The sequence below is a fragment of the Suillus bovinus genome (genome assembly GCF_016758785.1).
Source record: "Suillus bovinus strain UH-Sbo-P2 chromosome Unknown EDB93scaffold_103, whole genome shotgun sequence".
NCBI lineage: Eukaryota > Fungi > Basidiomycota > Agaricomycetes > Boletales > Suillaceae > Suillus > Suillus bovinus.
Genome location: NW_024542159.1, coordinates 12,950 through 33,317, shown reverse-complemented (window position 1 = coordinate 33,317; position 20,368 = coordinate 12,950). Strand labels below are relative to the sequence as shown.

Sequence of the window (20,368 nt, the reverse complement as noted above, 5' to 3'; positions counted from 1 at the left end):
ATCCTCGCAATAATTTCAAAGCGGCGAATATGATTAATTTTCGTGCCTGTTATCTGTGGAGCTCCATGCAGCCATCATCCGTTTCCTGTGTTGGGTCTTTGAACGGGAAACCAAGTACTCGTCGATCACCACAAGTTGTGCACTTACTCTGAATCGGTCTTACCCTCCACAGAGTCCACACTGCGCTTTCACAAATGAAGTCTTGGTTCCTTTGTACCCCAAACACGCCGTTCAGAAACGTTTGTAATATGATCCTCACTGCATCTGCAGATGATCCTGTTTCCGTTCTGGCTTTGCGACGATCCTGTCACATGAGTATCCTTCTAAAACGCGCGTGCAATGCGGTCAAGCACCCTATACCCAAGGCAAGGGTCACCAATCCGAACCATAGCCGCGAGGCCAACATGAAACCGAGTATCTGGCGAATTCGAACTATATTACACAAGCACCTTCATCCACCAGCCTTTCAAGGTATCCCATCACTCGAAGACCGTTCTCATCTACATTTCAGTGCTTGCACACCATTGTACAGACTTTCCTTTTTAATTGTTCGACTGCTGATGACTTTGCGCAGGCAAGATAATGGCATGGCTTATACCTGTGGCCTATGCGGGAGTTTGGGCAGTATCGCAGTTCCTCGGTTCCGGTCGCAGCGCTCCCAATCCAACTTATGCTGAAATCGAAGCCCGCAAGTCGGCTGAGAGAGAGCGGGATAGGGCCATTCGGGAGCTTGACAGTACGAGGGCGCAGGTGACGCAGCTCGTGCAATCAATGCAATCAATGCAAAGTAGGACCCTTCAGTTTCAGCAAGAAGCCATATCGGCTGCGGCAGCTGCGCAGCGGAAAACTCAGGAGCAAATGAGGGCTATGTTTGACGCCGAGAGAGCTGCAAATGCGGCCCGTTTCGCCGCAGAAAACGCAGCACGACTTGCAACGGAGGAGGCCAAGAAGAAGGCCCAAGAAGCTGAGGCGGAGAGGCAGCGTACTCAAGCTGCTTTCGAAAAAGTCCAGAGAACAGCGGAGGTTTTGAAACAACACGCCGAGCGTCTTCAGAGGGCAGCTGAAGAAGAAAAGCGGAAAGCTGACGAAGCCGTCGCAGAGGCAGAGGTCGTAAAACAAGCAGCCGAGAACAATGTTCGCGAGGCTACAGCTGCCAAGGAAGACGCTGAGAGGAGGCTTAGAGAGGGCATCCAGCCTATATTAACGCCCACTCCTCAAGAAATTCGTGCTGCCCAAGAAAAAATTCAGTATCAGGAGAATTTATTCCATTTCGCTGTTGCTGGGAGGGCCGGTGGCGGAAAGTCATCACTCGTAAATGCATTCCGCGGTATGAGTAACCGTGCAGCTGGTTCCGCTCGGACTGGAGTCACAGAGACCACCCTTACAATGGGAAGATATCCCGACTCTGACGAGCGGTGCCAACATATCTGGTATGACCTTCCTGGAGCAGGGACGATCAGGATCCCGGATTGGCAGTATTTTAACGCGCAGGGACTCTATGTCTTTGATTGCATTGTCGTCTTGTTCGATAATCGATTCACCCAGACCGACATCGCTATTCTCCTCAATTGCAGGCGCTTCAAAATTCCCACTTACATCGTCCGCTCAAAAGCAGACCAACATATTCGCAACATCATAAGGGAGATTGGGGAAGACAGCGATGACGAAACCGCCGATCGGTCGCAACGGTCAACCTTGTACATGACTGCGAGAGAGAAACTTGTCAACGAAACTCGCCGCAATGTGAAGGAAAATCTCGCTGAGGCGAATCTACCTGCTCAAAAGGTTTACGTCGTTTCTAGTAACTGTCTACGAGCTGTGTCCAAAGGCGAGCAGCCTTCAAAAGTCATCGATGAAATCCAACTGCTGAATGATTTATACACGGAAGCGCAAGCTAGGCGAGTCCGTCACCACTCAGGAGGGGTTTCTACCTAGGAAGTGGTGTAGAGGAAGTAATCGCTCCGCCTTGAAAGACTTGTGTCTCAATTTTGGTGGATCGTATAGGCACGTTTACCTGTGGTTCAGATTCTCGTACTCATCACGTATTGGATCTGATAGGACAAACACGTAACTTCACAGTTCCACTTTTTCTTGCTGCCACTGTGCGAGCCGTATGCAGTCCTGATAGTGATACATATCCTCTCGTCGATCTAGACTTTATCACCCTCTCTGTTGATGGTATGGTATTTTTGATTCTCTCTACTACGTTTTGCTTTCTCACCATTGGAGGGAGCATCAAAAACAGCAAGGCAAGCAAGCTACACGACTTCCTAAGGATTCTGAGATGCGGTTTCGATCGCAGACAGTTCGTGCGTTGCGACAAGAGATCATTTGGTTACTACTGTAGGAGCTTGAAAACCCCTTAATTGATTTCATGATGTAGTGCGAAGGGTTACTCACATAGCACTTCGAAAGCTTCAAATTTCATGCAGCCCGGAAACAGAAATGCCGGCCATCAGCTCCTTCAAGGCCTTACATTATGGGGATTTAGCTAGTAAGTTTTTGTAAGGATCTATTGCAGTGACGACAAAAATTGATGCACCAACTTATAGTGCAACCTCTCTAAGGTCTGACCAGGCGAGGTTTTGTGTGGCAGAAAACACCCGATCTCCCTCCTGAGCCCTCGACTGAAAACCGGTCCGATGGCTTTGCTCGGCGTCTCTGGAAGTCCACAACCCTGCTCAACGGCTCGCCATCTATCTACATCACGCTACTCGGAGGTGATTATAACTCTAATCCGAGTACGCTTGCGTGGGATTCAGGAAGACAAGTTTGGTGTGCGATCAAAATCACATCTCACTACAACCACCTGAGTATACCATATGGAGAATGTCACTGTTCTCCAATCCATGCAGTTTTGACCACCGTTCTGCGGGCCCATATCTTGTTGCGAACGTCACGAATTTGCTGGTTGTGTCGCATTTCCCCGTTTGGTTTGTTCCGTAAGATGGCGAAGACCCAATTTGAATCACGCAATCTAGGCACCATTCACAGCAGTAAAGGATCCTTGTATACGGTTCATCGAATGCCATACGCGGATTGAATTTCCAGAAGATAGGAGTTGGTCACATACTCGTCGAAACTGCGCACAGCGGATGAATGTGATGGTAACCTTCTTAATGTCGAAACTGACCTTGAAGTTGCGAACGGTATCCAAGGAGAAAGTATCCGAGTTAAGATTGTCCTTGACGGACGCGAGAAAACAATCAAATCCAATCATGGAACTGCCAGGCATATATACTTCGAAGCTGCATCATTCTAAGCCACTTCAAATCGAGGGGCTTGCAGAGCATGTCTTACCGCTGGTCCCATTAAAACGCACATTTTGAGTTGTTCAAGGACACGAAATGAAGTCTATCAGGATGCGACTTGAATTGTCTAATACCGAAGCATATTCCTTTACTGACTACAGACTGCAGGGCAGACAATGATTAGAACAGATCAAACTGAGAGGACCAACTGGCTAGCTAGGAATACCTGAGATAAAAAACCGAACTTTCGATAGCGGAGGCGAGTCAGCATCGCCATGACACCAGATCATGACGCCAGTAATGCACGTTGGTTCAATGCTATTGCAATTTGCTAGACCTACGGTATCGTGCAAGGTAGCAAATACCATCAGCCAAAATCAGCCTGATATCGTCCTGTTGCTACAGATATGAGAACCAGATTCAGTCGTAAATGATGTATTCACCGTAGCGGGATATAGTTCGGGAAACGTATTGAAACCAAAGCTGACCTAACCTTGCACCGAAAAAGGGGACAAATGGGTGAAGGGGCGACGAAGCGGGTCATAAGAATACCATTATCGGAACACAAAATTTACCCTATCATCGACCTCGGCGGGAGGCTGGGTGATCGATCTGCAGCTACCAAGGGACTGGGGGTGGCCGGTCCTGCGATTTTCAGCTAGTGGAATTTAGCGACGCCTTATCGCAGCGCTAGAAAAAATTGAACCGCCGCCTGAGAGGATATGCACCGAGGTTGGGTCTAGCTCATCGAAATTAGTCATTGCGAAGTGAGAGAAGCATTGCAAAGACACTTCTCGAAGCTTCAGAATCATTTTGCTGCTCTCTGTCCAAATGCTTGTGATAGCTGCGAAAATCAAGGCTGTCGGAATTGGGACACAAATGGAAATTTAGACGCTGTTTATGCAAAACCTTCGGGGTCAACGATTTAGCGAGAAGTGTGGACCGTAGTGCTTGGTCTCAGCAGACCATAACCACGGATTTTGTTTAAAAAAATCTAACAACCATTATAGTCTTCATCTCGCCCAGACAGTGAGCCATTCTTGAAATCTGCGGTGCTTTGCCTAGCTTCTTCCACTCGATTGCTCTTGTATCTGGTGATAGTGGGATAATATCTGAATGCTGGCATCGGAGCCGTGTATAAGCTTGTAAGGTGTGACGAGACGCCGGATATATTTACTGAAGGGTGTTGTTCGCCTGAGCTGCAGGATGTCACGATCAAAACATTGAACAAGGCATGCAACTGTAGGTCCGATAACCAGCATTTCAGGCATGAGCGTGTGATCCTGTTAACCGATGCGACCTGCGGAAAGAGTCTGGCTACCATCCCTGTTACTCGTGACAAATTCTTTCAATAGCTCCAAATTTCCTTGGTAGCAGTGAAGTACATATGAGCAATCACCGTTCAACGTACGCACCAGCACACAGCAATTCAATAAACCCAGCCACTAGTATGAACAATCTAGAAGACGTGTTACACAAAATTTGAGAACATCTTCTCCGCCGTCAACACGGTGCTCCGACTATTAGCGAGCCGTGAACATGTCAGAAATCTGGGGATCTCGAACATTCTCACATACCTTCAAGTACCCATGTATCAGTCACTCGTAGATATGTCAGACACCCGGCTTCTGGGTTTTCTATGAAGTGGATTCTTTCTGCTACCGTGTATCAGTACTGGCATACTATCACCTGATTCGGAATGCACAATCGATGGATAATGCACAATGCACTCCAGAGCTCACCACTCTACATATATTTCATTCGGAACAGCTGGTGGACAATTATTAGCATACATTCAATAATACTACCAATTCAAAATTTTAAAATCGGTGCTGTGAAGCCTTCCCGAGATGAAACATTGTGCGAGTGTGCCCAAAATGAGTGATTTTTGGACACTAAATCCAAGATCCACCCAGATCCCATTAACCTATCAACACAGAAAGTTCAAAATATGTGAAATGCACCATCCTAAATCTACTCCAGGTGTTTCTATGTCAATAGGACACCACCACAGCATGCTATTCGCGATTCATGAGCAAAGCGTGACGGTCAGGCTAGATTGGGAAATCACACTCTCGGCTTGGTTGAGTCTCCGCTTTCTTTGCATTCGGCAGAATCGGCACATATCAGCATCTGTTCCTTTGAAGACACCAGAGGACATTGTTACATTACAAGGACAGTCGACCAAGAATTGACCATACTGCTCCCATTCAAGCTACACCATCTCAGCAGCTCGTTCCAAGCATCAGTCATGGTTGTATTTCACTTACTTCCATGTTTATTTTGTTGCTGATAATGTCTGAATAGCTATGCATAGTAACGGCGCTCCCTTCTCGAGTCAAGCGGCACAGCAAATGAACGGTCCTTTACCCTTCCCCTCATTTAATCCACCACCTGCATACCCACTCCATTATCCAGGTCGCGAGACACGATTCATGCAGCCAGTGCCAGCCCCAGAAGGGGCTCGTCCTCTTCGAACTTCACAAGACCTCCCACCACAGCTACATGCTGGGCCGTCCACTGGCAGATACATGCCTTACCCCCTGCATGGCCTTCCTGCACCATTAAATAGAGTTTCAGCAAATAATGATCACTCAGCACATCCTAGTGTTTATTACTAGATATTATTCCCTCAATGAAGTTTGATTTGGAGCTCGTTATTGAAGCTTGAAGTTATGAACGGTGCGGAACACTGGACTTTCATTCGCTTTGCACGTTAGTTAGTGTGCATTTCTATTGTGTTTTCGACACCTCAACTTCCAGTGCTGCCGCTGCAACAAGCTCGCAACAAAATTAAAAAATTCTTGTTGGGCCTAATGCACAGAGACCTAAAGTATACACTACAGTAGATCCGATACGAATATGTGTTGTTGTTGTGTTGCTATTCAGCAATAAGTGTAAATTGTGCATTTCCCGTCGAATGATAGTAAGTCACTGACAGTACGAGCACACGGTCACGGTAGTGGCAAAGTCTCAGTTAACGCTGCGGAGTTTTAATTCTCTGCAGCCTGTTCAACAAGTTCAGAGCCTCAGTGAGATATCCGAGTCAAGTACTAATACTGTCTAGTACTGTCTACCATGCGGTTGTGGACAACGGTTAGGACAGTATTTCATCATCCTCACCTTCAAGTTACCACCATGTATCCCGAGTTGCAGGACACATCAATTCCAAGCCCGGATCTCTCTTTACATGTTTCGAGCCCCCGTCCTGGCCCATCGCCCATCAGTCAGCATCGTACTGACTATTGTACATCCGCCCCACTCATTGTTCACGCTCGACATTAATCCATTTAGAGCTGGGTGAGAAGGTTGTTTATTTAGCCCAGAAAGCATGTGTTCAAATTGTGCTAGGTCTACCCTGATTGGCTGTATCACGAATGAAGACGTGACGTACTGTTTCATTCAAAAAATTTCAACGGCATTCTTCCAGACTCACTTCTCGACATCCTCGTCGATGATAAGGCCTCTTACGTGCCGTAGGCTCAGCTGGGTCGTCGCCTGGTGGCACGAAAACTAACGGCGTGCATACTAGAAAAGTGACCATTAACAGAGCTGGGAGCGATACAATGTTGCAGATTAATGGTGGGATATCGATGTGTTGAAACAGAACCAGGGTAGGCTCGAGTTGTGACAGAGAACCCAACTATACAATCGTCGCGATGCTCGGCGCACCACTTGCCGACTTTCCCCGACTCGTCCAGCAAGCGCCAGCCCAGCGCGGTGCAAGAGCGCATTTATTAATTTAGTATGTTGTAGCAAACAAAGCAATCTTACCAGGCTTGTTAATTATCTCCGAATCTAGAACCCATGAATTCCAGCTTTATCTGATGCATCCTGTGGAGTGTCAAGACATCTTTTGATCCGGGGAATCGGTAGTTCACATGCACATTGCAGGAAGCCATATTCTTAATGCTCATTGTATTTAGCGTTCGAAACTCCATGGCGTGATAAATACGTACGGTATGTGAACCATGTTTTCCACGGAATAGTATCACCGTTCCTCAAGGCCTTCCTAATCGTTCGTTCCCAGAGTCAGATCATAGACCATGCAAGTCGGGGTTAGTGGACAAGTGTTTGCAAAATAGCTCAAGTGCCCCGATGGAGCGGGACATGTATAATGGGGCTATATGTATATCAACTTACAAAAACATATTATGCTCGACTTCCGAGGCAGCTTGGGATTGTGCAAGATTAATCTCCGTTAGCGCAAAACTAGCAACGCAGGAGACTGGTCATGAAGTTTTCTGTCTCCTTGTGGAAGCTCCCGTCCTTGTTATCGCTGTTGAATTATCATGCGTCCATCTACGAATCATGATATTGCGCTGTCATCTGCCGATGGGCTATTGTGGGTTTTTTCTTGGTTATTGGTTTGGCCATGATGACGTCGCACCTTCTTCAGGTGTTCTTGCTGTAAAGCTTTGAATAGACGTGTGAGTACGAAAATTCACTTATACTTAAATGTACTGCGTAATCGCGGTGTGGGTATGGCCCTGTACAACGGTGTCACCTGTCTCAGTCCACGGATGGCGGTCGAAACCAAACCTCAAATGCTTTCTACGGAACCTCCAACTACCCAAGACTCGGACAACGAGGGGTTCAAGGTGTTGGACATTGAATCATCAGTCTCCAATGACTCCGTCGTTCCTTCACGTTTGGATGAATTTCCGGAAGGCGGTCTCGCAGCTTGGTCCACTGCCTTTGGGTCGTAAGAAGATTCAATTTTGGACTGCAAACTGACTCTTACTTGAATTACTTAGGTTTCTTATACTATTCTGTGGTTGGGGGTGAGCATTTCATTGTATTATCGGTGAAAAATGGCGCTCTGAAGATTAAAAGTTACACAACCTCATTTGGTGTATACGAAGGTATTGCTGCACATGAAAGTGAGCAAGTAACTTTATTTAAATTTGTTTTGCAGACTTCTATACTCAGCATTACCTCACAAATGAGACACCATTTGCTATTTCGTGAGTTGTCCTAGCTCCTCTGTTATGAGTACCCTAAAGTCTCTTGCAGATCCATTGGGAGCTTTAATGCATTTTTAGGCACCGCTATGAGCCTTGTAGCAGGCTCACTGTATGACCGAGGTTATTTGTAGGTGTAAATCAAAGTGTGTTGAAGACGATACTCAGCAGGCTCCCACTAGTTATCATCTTGTCATCACCGGATCACTTTTGCAGAGCTTATCTATCTTTATGCTATCGTTCGCGAAGCCTGATCAGTACTACCAGGTAACGTCCTTCAGCTTTCTGACGTTTTCGTTTCATGACACCATGTAGATATTCCTTACTCAAGGCTTATGCTCTGGTGTCGCGTTGGGGCTCCTGTACGTTCCGAGCCTGGCTGTCGTCTCGCACTATTTCAAGAGAAAGCGTACGCTGGTAATGACGCTCGTTATTCCGGGTTCATCGCTGGGTGCTATCATCCATCCGATTATGCTTAACAACCTCCTGAATGGGCACCTTGGTTTTGCCAATACCGTACGTGCAAGCGCAGGGTTTCTCAGCGCGCTCCTTTTGATTGCATGCTTGTGTATGCGAACTCGCCTCGATCCACCGACGGCACCAGTGAATTACATTGCAGCAGCTAAAAAATGTCTTCAGGATGTTCCGTTTGCTTTTGCGCTGGCAGGGTAACTCACAGGCTCTCAAATTTATCCGGATGGCTGATTTGTACTCAGGGCCTTTCTTATACAGATTGGCTTCTACTACCCTTTATTCTTTCTTCAACTCGACTCTATCAAGCACGGCATAAGCACCAGCTTTTCGTTTTACTCTGTGGGATCTAGCATTATACAAGCAGTGGTTTTCCTACTGATGCGTTCACTAGCTCGTGATTTTAAATGTGTCCAGTTGTGTGGGACGAGTTACATCAGGGTACACCGCAGCGTATATAGGAGTCCCAAACTTGACCGTGATTTCGGCAATTTTATGCGGATTGGTAATTTTGGGCACTATAGGATTGAGTAGCCTGACCAGTGTCGTTATTCTTGGCGTGCTTTACGGCTATTCTTCGGGGGTGTGTAAGTAGTTTTCCGTTTCACTACTATATAGTTGAATGTGTTGATCGATCATACAGATAACGCAATGTTGGGTCCACTCGCGGCTATCTTAGCGCCGGACCCATCTGAGCTTGGGTGAGTGATAGATTAAGCTTGATCTGTGCAAACCATCTGATCTGGCCGCAGCGGGTGGATGGGAATTTTATTTTTTATTGGTGGTGAGTAGGATCAGATTCCCTTTCAGATTCTTTTGAGTTTAATTTTCACGCATTCACTACAGGATTCGGAAGTTTGATTGGTGAATGCATTCGTGATAATTCTTGTTTTAACTTCTAATTGGTTATTTAGGAACACCCATATCCGGTATTCTGCTCTCATCGAATTATACTTGGTGGAAGCCCGCCCTGTTCTCTGGGGTGAGTTGGCTGTCGTTTCTGTTTTTCCATGCATTGACCCGATTACCTGGATCACAGGTCGCTGCACTGGTTGGTGCCGTGATGTATGGCTTCACGGGTTTCATTTGCACCAGGAAAAATAAGTTCTAAGTGAGCGACTCATCGTCGAACGAGTCAATGGACGTTGATATAGGATAGATTCTAAAAGTCATTGTGCAGCTTTTTGTGTCATTAGAATTTTTAGATTTTGCATTGGGTGTAATTTTATTTATACTAAGCTAATGGGTCGCGTGATTACCAGCGTCGTTGCGAACGACGTGACAATTTTGGTTTGAGTATGACTCAAATACTTCCACGTTGAGTGGGCGTGACCTGCGCTGGTCGTTGGCAGCCGTGACCAGTGTGTTTCATTCACCCATGTTTTGGGCTCCGGTTGCTCCTATAGTGGAGTAGGGCTTACTTAGCAGGCGACTTAGGTTTAGCTGAGGATTGCCCTCTTTCTAACCTTTCCCGTCGCTTCGCTAGGTAAGCTAGTCGTACAGATTGCTCTAACAGCCCTCTTTCTAACCTTTTACGTCGCTTCGCTAGCTGGTTTTTGAACACCTACCACTCCCACCTCATCGCTTAGTTTCGCTGTCAATCCTTCGTCTTTTCGATTAGTATTTGAGGCTCTCATACTTATTCACGGCAACTGTTGTTTGTCTGCAATACTAGCTGGCTCCTCGGCACGGGAGGAGCCGTTTTGACTATACCGGTGTTCGAACGCCTTTGCGAGGACTACTTAGCTTCGGTCAGCTATATCACCGCCACTAATTTACAAAGCATCACGTGTGGGAACAATAGCAATCGAGCTGGTGAATGTGCGTGCTTGATGGGGGACACTTGACCCGTCGAAATAATAGGCAGGCTACACTACTGTCCTGATAATGCAGACAGACAGATGCCATGCCGCCTTGATTATCTTATTTATGAGCATCTGATGACGAGTACCTTCCAAGATCGTTTGATATTGGCATGCATGGTAAAAATTGGATTGGTTATGAAGCGCAGCTTACCACCCTGCTAGTCATCGATATAGACTGTTGAGTGTTCTTCAAGCTTAGTACAAAATCATAAAAATGCTCATATAATACGACCTGGAGTATGAGGAATAACTATCTCCACAAAGTCCCTGAGGAAGTATTCATTGCAACGCGTCCGCAACCATCGCGAGTAGCTCCTTGGTGCTCTTCCCAACATTCTTGTCATCCTTCGCTATGACTTGCCACACAGGCCCGTGATGTGGTTCAGCAGCAATGCACTGTCTAATAACCTCCTCCACATATTCCTGTAGAACTCAATTAGTAAGTATCTCATGTGTATGACGATCGACGCACGGGTGTGCCGTGCTGGCGCTCGAACTTGAGCCACCATCCCCAATGGTCCCCGATATCCTTATCCTGCTCTGTAGCTATGCTTCTCGAGAACCACTGCCTCGCTTTCTCGATCTTCCTTTCCGCCCAGAATAAACGCGCAACTGTACATGTGATCAGCGGATTATCCTTGCTTTTCTTCAGTGCATCAACAGAGCGGCTTTTTCTCGTTGGTCGTGGTTCAGCCCATATAGACATTGACCATAGGAGACCGGACGACGGGCATTCCTGTAAACCACGGGCGAGCATCGCTTTCGCCTGTGCAGCCCCACCAGATCGCTCTTCCACACCAACAGACTCTGCCCACAAGATTTCGTTTGCCGGATTGACGAGCCGTCCCTTTTCTAGCAATGCGCGAGCTTTGATGCTCTTTCCATCAAGCTCCTCCAGCTTGCTCGCAAGTACCCATAACGTAATCTCCTTCGGGCAAGCCTTGAGGCCTGCGGCGTATGAAGCACGTGCAGCGGAGTATTGCTTTTCCATTTGACGAATTTGCCCTTGGATCATGTACAGTTTGGCAAACTTAGGGAATTTAGATAGGGCGGTGGAGACAGTTTCAAGCGCTGCAGCATACTGCCCTTGCTGGCGTTCAAATACAGCAGACTTCATCCAGATCTGACAAGTTATGGTCAGACCGTTTGTGGATCGGGTATAAAGATGAGACACTTACTCGCTCAGTATCTGCAACTGTCCGTGCACGTACTAGTAGCTCCCTTGCGACACCCAGCTCACCATTTTCGGCTTCGAGTTTGACTGCGGCAAGCCAGATTTGTTCGCTTTCGGGATTAGCGATAAAAGCTTTTTCGAGAACCTCACGTGCCGCTGGCACGTCTCCAGCCAGCCACTTCTCTTTGGCTGACATGAGCCAGAGAACTTCTGCCTGCGGACAATAGTGCACTGCCTGAGAGAGCACTCCATCGAGCGATTCCCTAAAAAAAAGTTCAGTACATGACACACATCCTGCAAAATATTATCATACTTGGTGCCATGCGCCTTCTCCAAATCTGCAGCCTTTCTCCAGAGGTTCCGCTGATCTGGAAAAACTTTGAGCGCATACGCAAGTACGGCCCTCGCAGTCCCGACCATGCCCCTCGCCTCCGCACTCTCTGCATCGCTAACCCATGTATCCAACCTGTCCTCCTCCTCGACCTCCATACTCACTGTAGCCTTAATGATTGCCTCGCACGTCCGTGGGCTGCCGTCGCTCTCACACCGCTCTGCCTCCTTCAGCCACTGCTCGCGCGTGAGTAGCACCTGGTGCTGCCGGAGTTGCCGGACACCAAGCTCGATGGTCTTGTCCACCAGCTCTAGTTCTTTGTTTTTGGTTTCCGTGGACTTATCGGGGTCGCCTACGGCCTCTTGCTCGAGTAGGCGTCCAGCGGCAATCCAGATCTCGTGCGATGTAGGAACTGACTTGCGGGCCTTGTTGAGGACAGCTTTGGCGCGCTCAGGGGTTTCGAGACGGGCTAAGGCAAGCCAGAGCTCGACGGAAAGTGGGATCACCTCCACGGCGCGGGAGAGGAGTATGCGGGCGTCCGTAGCTGATTCTTCGAGATTAACCGTTTCTTTCCATAATCGAACGGAATTGGGAATACTCTCGAGTGCTGTTTGTAGTGTAAGTGGATTGCGGTGGATTAGATGGGAATTGTATACCTTTACGCAAGACCCGTTTCTTTGATTTACCATCATGTTCGAGGTCTGCTGCTGCAAGCCAGATTTTAACGCTCTGACCAACATGTTGAACAGCATTTGCAAGAATGACTTTTGCATCGTCGTTATTCTAGAAGGGAAGATCAGTGACAATATAAAGGGTACCATGGTTCACGTACGTGTAACCGTGCTGCCTCAAGCCATACGTCATCGCTCTTGGGACACTGTTCGCAACCTGCTTTTATGAGTTTCCTTGCAGCAACCATACGACCAGCGTGTTCCTCCAGACATGCAGCTGCAATCCAACCAGGGGCGTGTTTAGGATTTGACTTGACAAGCGAGTCAAACAACATGCGGGCACGCTTGATGTCGCCAATTTCGGCTTCAGTCTTGAGGACAACGCTATTGAGTGATGTGAGATAGCCCTTCGGATCAACAGAAGTAGCAGAACCAGAAGTAGTGGCTGTCCCAGAAATCTAAGATGCAATGAGTATGACGCAATGAGTGCTATGATAAGCAGACAACATACTTGATCGAGCTTTAAGGACAAGATTTTATCACGAGCTTGGCCAATTTCGACGAAATTGGTCATGGTGCCTGCCTCCGCAGGAGTCTCAAAGCCATTAGCTTGCTGTTGCCGAGTGTCCAAGGAATTCTCATATTCAGACTTGGACCGGTCACCGACAATGATGCTGTCAGGAACGGCAAAAGTCCTTTCGTCTTTTCGCCGCTTCTTCCTTGTAAGATTACCCACTTCTGGTATGCTCTCCCACTCCTGGTCGGTTACGACGGACAAACCACGCTTCAGGTCAGCGAATTGTTGTTGAATCTTGGGGCGCTCAGCTCGGTGCTTCGCAAGCTCAGCATTCTCTCTCGCCTCCCTGAATAGAAAAACAAAGTGAAGCAGCTGAACACGATAAAATGATATAACTAACCGGAAAGCACACACCTGCGTGCCCGACGCCGTGAGTCCATCTTCTGATCAACATCATCATATATTTTGTCAGCTTCCTCGTCATCCTGTTCATAAGTTGTGCCAGCAAAGAGGCCATATTCATTGTCGGGGTCTTGAAATTGTTCTGGATCGATTTCGGGCTCCTCACCGCGCCTAGCTTGGGCTTCACTGTGCAAAGAATGAATTGAGTTTTCCAAGAAAAATATTCAAACGCACGCAATAACTTCTGCAGACGGACCCTCTCTTGCAGGTCCAATGTCTGAACGAGTCGTGAATCCAGAAGCGCTATCGTATTGTTAGGTCGTAGCATGCATTGATATACGAGAGATACTGACCCTCGACCGAGACCAGCGACATATGATGCCGGAGCTGGCATCGATAAGAATGCAAGCTTATTTTTATTTGACGCCATCGTAGTTAATTACAACAGAGCCGTTGAAGAGAAGGCTGGGGCACGTCGACGTCGTCGATGAAGCAGGAAGTGCGGGATGACTAAGCAGTATGTCATGTGTTTATCGGCGATTCGGTGGGTCATTAATAATTATGCATAATCTACCCTATAGCCCTCCGTTCATGCATGTTGCTGGTCTTTATCAGGAGGAAAGTTGATGAACGGACGGCAGCACATCAATATTTGAAGTCCTTGAGGAATCGCCTTAGCTGTTTCGTTACATCTGGCATTCTCCATTCCAATACGTACAATGAGCCAAGATGAAAAGTACTCAAAGCATAGTTTGCATCAGTAAATAGTACATGGGATAAGAAATAGGGATCGAGTTGTTGAGTACGAGAAACGACGCTCGTCGCTTGCTTTAACAACTATAGTCGTCGATGAACCACTGTCCGTAGACGCCCCAGATCTAATAGTATGTCAGTCGACTGAGATATAAGGATGCAATATGCACATACATTATTCACGCATGAGTCTGCGCCAGAGAATGTACGGTCTAGGAAACGTGTAGGGGTTGTTGCACAAAACTCCTTATAATCTGCTCGGAAAGGCAAGTTCTCGAGACGTTGCTCGATGTGCTGCCAGAATGATCAAATTAAGTCCTAGATAATAGTGCATGCTCTCACCCTCTTCTTCGAGCCTCTAGCGGAACAGCCCTACAAAATCGAATGGTTAGAATGAGTAAAAAACGATATTATCAACTCACCATGTCCCTATATCCACTCCAGTAAGTAACGCAGTCTGGTTCGTCATGGTTAATGGCAAAATAGCCAATCGCCGTGCCTGAGCGCTATACAAAGTCAAAATGTATTATCAGGACTAACGGAAATGTCGACCAACATCTTCGCATCTGGAGGGCCAGTGAGGCCAGCCATGAACAAACACCGGAGTAGCCATGCAGATTTTCATCCTATGACGGTTCCAACGAGACGCGTTGAGCTCTGCCACGTACTCCTTTGTTGCATAAGTGGTGCAGGAATGAGATTCGATATTGGTCCAAGAAAACTCATTGAGGGGCGCAAATGAGAAGAAAGCGATGGCAAACACCCCCAAAATGATCACGGTTCCGAGAATTGTAAAGAAGCAACATCCTGGGCCATTGTTCCGTCGTCTTCCTGTTGGAAGGAGAGGGTCAACCTCATTGTACCTGAAGATGAGTATCAATAGCTGCATCATAATTTTGTGCGCTGCGCATCATGCCTTGAATGAATTCTAGGAATCACAACTATCAGCACTGAAAGGAATAGGTACGGAATGAAAGCTTACACCATCCTAGTAGACTGAGGAATCGTTGGTACTACAATATGCATCGTGGGCTGGCATTGTCCGTGATGCCTATGACAATCATGATCGTGTGTGTCTCCTTGCGAAGTATGATTAGATGTTTGCGGCATTGAAGCATGATGCTGGTACGCCGGAGGAGGGCTACTAAAGTCACTAAAGTTTTCAACGTAACCACGAGGAGCTCAGCGCTCGACATGTGCACAAGAACCTTGTAATCTCACCTAGTGTGATGCGACATCGTATCGATAAGCTATGTAAGAGACGCCAGTACTAGGCTACCTTGCTGGGCGGTGAGAAAATCCCAAAAAGGCAATCAAAGCAAGGTCCGGAGTGCAGCAACATATCCTGGTGTTACTGTTTAAGTACATTGATGCGAAAAGTGCTACCCAACAATTCAGCTGAGCAGTAAATTACATCACCGCATACATTGTGAATCGTAAATATTCAAGGCTTATGGAGAAGCGATAGTCTAGCATAAATTAAGTAAAAGCAGATGAGACTAGCGGAACCATAGAATGCACATAAGAGCTATCTGGGTGTAAATGTAAATTCTAAATCGTGAGAGATCGGTTGTCTAAAATGAGTTGCTGCTAGTGGATCGTGACAACACAAGGAAAGGTGGTAAGGTGAACTGATCTACCGATGACGCACGCCACAGGTTCACAGCAATCCTGGTACAAACCAGAACTTCACTTCCGCCGCATATGCATCCCACTCTGATGCAGATAGTTTGCGGAGCTCACCATCCTCTGCGTATGCACGGCTAACACCTACAGACAACGCCCAAACCCACCACGTAGCCCCTAACAGTGCGGAACTGACAGGCCCGAGGATACCGCATTCGTTCACCCAGCTCCCGGGAGTCAAATGAGAGAAGGCAATCCCCGCAACTAGCAATAAGGAGCCTGTGTACGCTGGGTGCCGGACATATTTGTAAAGCCCAGATGTCACAAGCTTGTGCTCAGGATACATGGTAAGATCGAAGGTGAACAGGTGACCGAGCTCGTGGAAACAGCGCACGCGGATGAACATCCCGAGAACAGCCATCGTGATTCCGAGCAAGAACACGGGAGTGACTAAATGTTGCGTGTGCCGTGCAGGACAGAATACCGAGTCGACGTGGCTTGAAATCTGCGTTGAGAGCAACGATCCACGAAAATAGTGGAATGTTGAAATCACTTCATATGCAGCGCTCAGCCATAGAATTATTGTGTGGGCCTGAATAAGACACAGTTTTTACTCAGATACAAACGCTGCAATATCACTAACTTACCTTGAAGATCAATGGGGCTATTTGCAAAACGGACGCCTCTTCAGTGTGATAGCGCCATTTTGCTGGCGTTTTATTAGGAGGGGTAAATGCGATCTGGTTGCAGAATGCTTGCAGAAGGACAAGGGAAGAGCGCAGAAGAAGAGACATTGAGAGTTCTGCTGGGCAACGAGTGAATGAGCATCAAATGCCTTTTATATTGGAGAAATGGATACTCAGTGCGGCGCGACAAGACGGATCATACATTCACGGGCTACCCGGGAAAGTGTGTCAACCAAAGTTCAAAACTGATTCAAAACTAAGGGTTCATTTCGATGGCTATCAAGCCGAGGACGTGTATTTCCAGTGCTGCAGCGTGTCGCGCTACAAACCTTATCTAGATTGCATGCATTATGGGGAAGCCCATACAGACTTACGAACACTCCATTGGAATCAACTATGCTGAAGAAAGTTTCTGCCTGGCAAATTTTTATCCGCGGAAAGAGGGCATATCTCATTTTGGGTGACAGCGCACAATGGGATGACCCTCGGGTATGGTATGTCCGGTGGAAAATCCGAAGTACCAGCTAACATATAAAACTCCAGTAGCCTGGAGCAGGCCCGGGCGCCAGGTAAAAAAAGCCCCCGGAAGCTCCCACATTATGATCCCTGTTCGGAAAATAGCAGATTTCCGAGCAAAAATTGACCAAATGTCTGTCCGAAAAATAGCGGATTTGAAACCAAGTTGGCTCGAGGTCCGTCCATAGTTAGCAGATCTTTGACGGAGGACCTGCCACCACATGGGTCCTGCCAGACTCTGTCAAACCTTTGAGCGAGCGCAAAATATAGGAATATAATGAATAGATAGCAGTGACAGTCCAGGTTCGTCTGATGCAAGACGACAAGGTCAAGCAAAAAGTGGTTGGGCTGGGTACGAATGCGTTATTGATATAATTGCGGAATTAAATGACAAGTTTATCGATATTGGGTGGGCGAAAACACGAGAATGAGCGAGGATGCCGTGTAGGGAAAGAAACGGTGAAGAGAAGCTGAAAAAACGCTTTCGCTCAGCTTGACTCGGGCGTGGTGCCGGACCCTGAGTCCGACTAGCGGAGCTCAGGCATCAGCATTCATTTTTTGTCACGTAAAATTTGAGGTTTGGTAGCCTTGAAAGTTTTGTTTGGTGTCAAAGGGCTTTGAATTTGATTGAGCGTACCGGCGTAAACCTATTTGACTAGTAGTTGAACGTTGTTGGTTCAGAGCTGCTAAAATTGTGACTGATTGACGATCTGAGTCATCCGGAATTGATCCGATCTGTTCCAGGCTTCCAGCACTACTAATACCACAAGATTATCGATTATCGAGAACACGAGTTGCACCCAACGATATCCTCAATGGCAGACTGGCATCCCTCTTCATGGAAATCGAGGTCAGCCGCTCAGGTGGGAATGTCACATCTAGGCTCACAATCGATGATCAAACGTTTGATGTATATATCAGATGGTGGATTACCCTAACCAACAGCATCTCCAAAGGTCTGTTGTACACGTGTGATTCAATACATATCCGTAACTCACGGCCAAACAGAGTCTTGACAAAAATAAATGCTCTACCCCCTCTCGTAACGCCCGCAGAGGTCGGTGTTCAGTGCTTCTACCTGCTGCTGTTCCTTACCGTAACTGTGTTCTAGATCGAGCGCCTTCGCTTCCAGTTGGCTGCTGTGCAACGGAATGAAGCCTTCTTGCTCCATGCGGGAGATTGCGCAGAAAGTTTCGACGCTTGTACTCAAGTGAGCTATCTATTTCATTATCAATGTGGCGTTCTAAAGTGCTTGGAAGCAAAACATATCAGCAAAGATCGGGTTGATACTTTCGTTTTCTCTCATACTGATTTGGGGTGGACGTCTCCCAGTGGTGCGTTGAAGATGCATGCCATAATCCATCATCAATCTGCTAGTGTGCATATTCTCACAACGGGCTTTCGCAATCCAGGTACGCATTGGACGTATTGCTGGGCAATATGCTAAACCCAGGAGCAGCGGGACAGAAATAATTGACAATAGAGAAGTTTTGAGTTTCCGGTATGCAACGGCCAATTCGGACACGAGTCAGAGATCATCTGACTCCAATTCTTATTGTAGCGGTGACAACGTTAATGGGTACAGTAAAACAATCTATCTTGACTGAGAGCTAAACTTCTAATAGCGTTGATCCTAATGATCGAACCCCGGATCCTGAAAGGCTCCTCAGGTCTGTGCTTGACTACCTCATCATAATTGACATGAACATCCTTCACCCATATTAGTGCCTACTTTCATTCCACTGCTACCCTCAATTACGTTCGTGGGCTTCTCACATCCGGATTTGCTTCATTGCATCACCCGCGGGATTGGTCACTCTCACATGTCCGTTCGCCCGCATTACGGTCAGTATATCCTCTCACATGCACATGGTCCTGCATCCCTGATTTCGGATGTTGTCTCCACCGCAGGAGCGAGTTTGAAAAGATCACTCAAGGTCTTTCTGACGCACTCGACTTCAGCCACACGATAGGCGCTGACTCTGGTAGAGAGAGTGTGCCCTTTGACCGGGGCGGTGGTCGAGGTGTTCTAGGCGAGATTGATTTCTACACGAGGTCAGCTAATGGCATGGAATAGTATGGCAGATCAAGTTAATGGGATCGGGAATTGCAGCCATGAAGGGTTAATGCTCGACTGGGAGCAAGCAATGACACGGGAAGTCGATATCGTCGGGTCAGGGCTGCCGTCTGCGAAGGAAAAGGGCTTCTACAATACTTCCGCCCACTTTTTATGGGTTGGTGACCGTACGCGACAACTTGATGGCGCCCATATCGAATATTTCCGAGGTATCCGCAATCCCATCGGCATCAAGGTCGGGCCTTCATTAGAGAATGCGGAGTTAATCAAGCTCCTACAAAGTACGTATGATTCCGGGAGTACGTTTCACAGAACGTACTTATCGCGTGCCTCTTTCATAGTCGTAAATCCAAACAAAGAGGGTGGTCGCGTGACACTCATCACTAGGTACGGGGCAGGCAAAGTGCGTTGTTCATCCTGACTGTCTTTAACAACCTTTGATCAAGCTGTCAAGATCGGGGACCACCTCGCTGGCCATATTGATGCTGTTAAGCGCGCTCAACACCCGGTCGTATGGGTGTGTGATCCTATGCACGGAAAGTACGTTTACATTCGTGATGGTGTGAAACGTAAACGCGCTGAGCCATTCCAAGCACACTTACTTCCAGCAGTGGCTTCAAAACGCGTAACTTTGGGACCATCATCAGTGAGCTGACTTCCTGCATCAGTATCCACGCTGCATGTGGTTCTCGGCTCGGCGGAGTCAGTCTTGAGTTCACAGGCGAGCTTAACGACGAAGGCTTCAGCGTGACGGAGTGTCTTGGGGGAAGTATGGAGCTCAGCGAAGAACAATTGGGGCTCAGGTACCAGGTGCGTCGGACTACATTCGTATTAGATTGCTCTTCTTACCCTCAATCTCAACGAAGTCGTTCTGTGACCCTCGACTCAATTTCGAGCAATCACTTGGTAGGGCGAGCTAAATGTAGGCAAAGAATTAACAGTTGACACATTTGACAGACGTCGCCTTTCTTATATCGAATTACTTCAAAGAGGAAAGATTTGGTGACAAAGGAGAAAACGGTATTTATGCCGCCCTTGGAGGAAGAAACACAGTCTGATAGCAA

General features: G+C 47.3%; 6 protein-coding genes across 6 annotated transcripts; 3 read left to right on the top strand and 3 right to left on the bottom strand.

The window, feature by feature from the left end:
• Positions 1–248: 248 nt before the first annotated feature.
• EDB93DRAFT_1108350 (interferon-inducible GTPase-domain-containing protein) lies at positions 249–2,946 on the top strand (the record flags this gene model as incomplete). The annotated part of the gene is made up of 7 exons (XM_041447833.1): positions 249–471; positions 575–1,902; positions 2,155–2,183; positions 2,230–2,309; positions 2,384–2,494; positions 2,568–2,775; positions 2,856–2,946. The coding sequence occupies 7 exons, from the start codon at positions 249–251 to the stop codon at positions 2,944–2,946; spliced, it is 2,070 nt and encodes a 689-aa protein (XP_041302144.1).
• Positions 2,947–7,774: 4,828 nt separating this feature from the next.
• EDB93DRAFT_1255815 (major facilitator superfamily domain-containing protein) lies at positions 7,775–9,797 on the top strand (the record flags this gene model as incomplete). Its single annotated transcript, XM_041453846.1, has 14 exons — positions 7,775–7,956; positions 8,009–8,035; positions 8,088–8,116; positions 8,170–8,218; positions 8,268–8,345; positions 8,398–8,482; positions 8,531–8,883; positions 8,932–9,028; positions 9,081–9,273; positions 9,330–9,387; positions 9,439–9,470; positions 9,533–9,550; positions 9,601–9,668; positions 9,726–9,797. The coding sequence occupies 14 exons, from the start codon at positions 7,775–7,777 to the stop codon at positions 9,795–9,797; spliced, it is 1,341 nt and encodes a 446-aa protein (XP_041302143.1).
• Positions 9,798–10,634: 837 nt separating this feature from the next.
• On the bottom strand, positions 10,635–14,133 carry EDB93DRAFT_1179875 (PRP1 splicing factor, N-terminal-domain-containing protein). The gene is made up of 10 exons (XM_041450618.1): positions 14,000–14,133; positions 13,881–13,949; positions 13,659–13,832; positions 13,239–13,590; positions 12,889–13,185; positions 12,713–12,839; positions 12,039–12,663; positions 11,730–11,988; positions 11,024–11,674; positions 10,635–10,974 (listed from the first exon to the last, which is right to left on the bottom strand). Exons 1-10 carry the CDS (start codon positions 14,074–14,076, stop codon positions 10,831–10,833), a joined length of 2,775 nt encoding a protein of 924 aa, XP_041302142.1. The 5' UTR covers positions 14,077–14,133; the 3' UTR covers positions 10,635–10,830.
• A 294-nt stretch (positions 14,134–14,427) lies between these two features.
• EDB93DRAFT_77044 (uncharacterized protein) lies at positions 14,428–15,716 on the bottom strand. The gene is made up of 8 exons (XM_041457404.1): positions 15,621–15,716; positions 15,382–15,552; positions 15,316–15,327; positions 14,956–15,262; positions 14,822–14,905; positions 14,742–14,771; positions 14,574–14,693; positions 14,428–14,524 (listed from the first exon to the last, which is right to left on the bottom strand). The coding sequence occupies exons 1-8, from the start codon at positions 15,635–15,637 to the stop codon at positions 14,477–14,479; spliced, it is 789 nt and encodes a 262-aa protein (XP_041302141.1). The 5' UTR covers positions 15,638–15,716; the 3' UTR covers positions 14,428–14,476.
• Positions 15,717–16,059: 343 nt separating this feature from the next.
• On the bottom strand, positions 16,060–16,819 carry EDB93DRAFT_1094823 (uncharacterized protein; the record flags this gene model as incomplete). The annotated part of the gene is made up of 2 exons (XM_041446638.1): positions 16,060–16,617; positions 16,673–16,819. The coding sequence occupies 2 exons, from the start codon at positions 16,817–16,819 to the stop codon at positions 16,060–16,062; spliced, it is 705 nt and encodes a 234-aa protein (XP_041302140.1).
• Positions 16,820–18,042: 1,223 nt separating this feature from the next.
• On the top strand, positions 18,043–20,362 carry EDB93DRAFT_1094806 (DAHP synthetase; the record flags this gene model as incomplete). The annotated part of the gene is made up of 16 exons (XM_041446637.1): positions 18,043–18,090; positions 18,149–18,183; positions 18,236–18,284; positions 18,339–18,437; positions 18,487–18,561; positions 18,640–18,728; positions 18,789–18,806; positions 18,853–18,897; positions 18,953–19,072; positions 19,139–19,282; positions 19,305–19,585; positions 19,646–19,707; positions 19,759–19,844; positions 19,898–20,114; positions 20,171–20,210; positions 20,262–20,362. The coding sequence occupies 16 exons, from the start codon at positions 18,043–18,045 to the stop codon at positions 20,360–20,362; spliced, it is 1,509 nt and encodes a 502-aa protein (XP_041302139.1).
• Between the last annotated feature and the right edge of the window lie 6 nt (positions 20,363–20,368).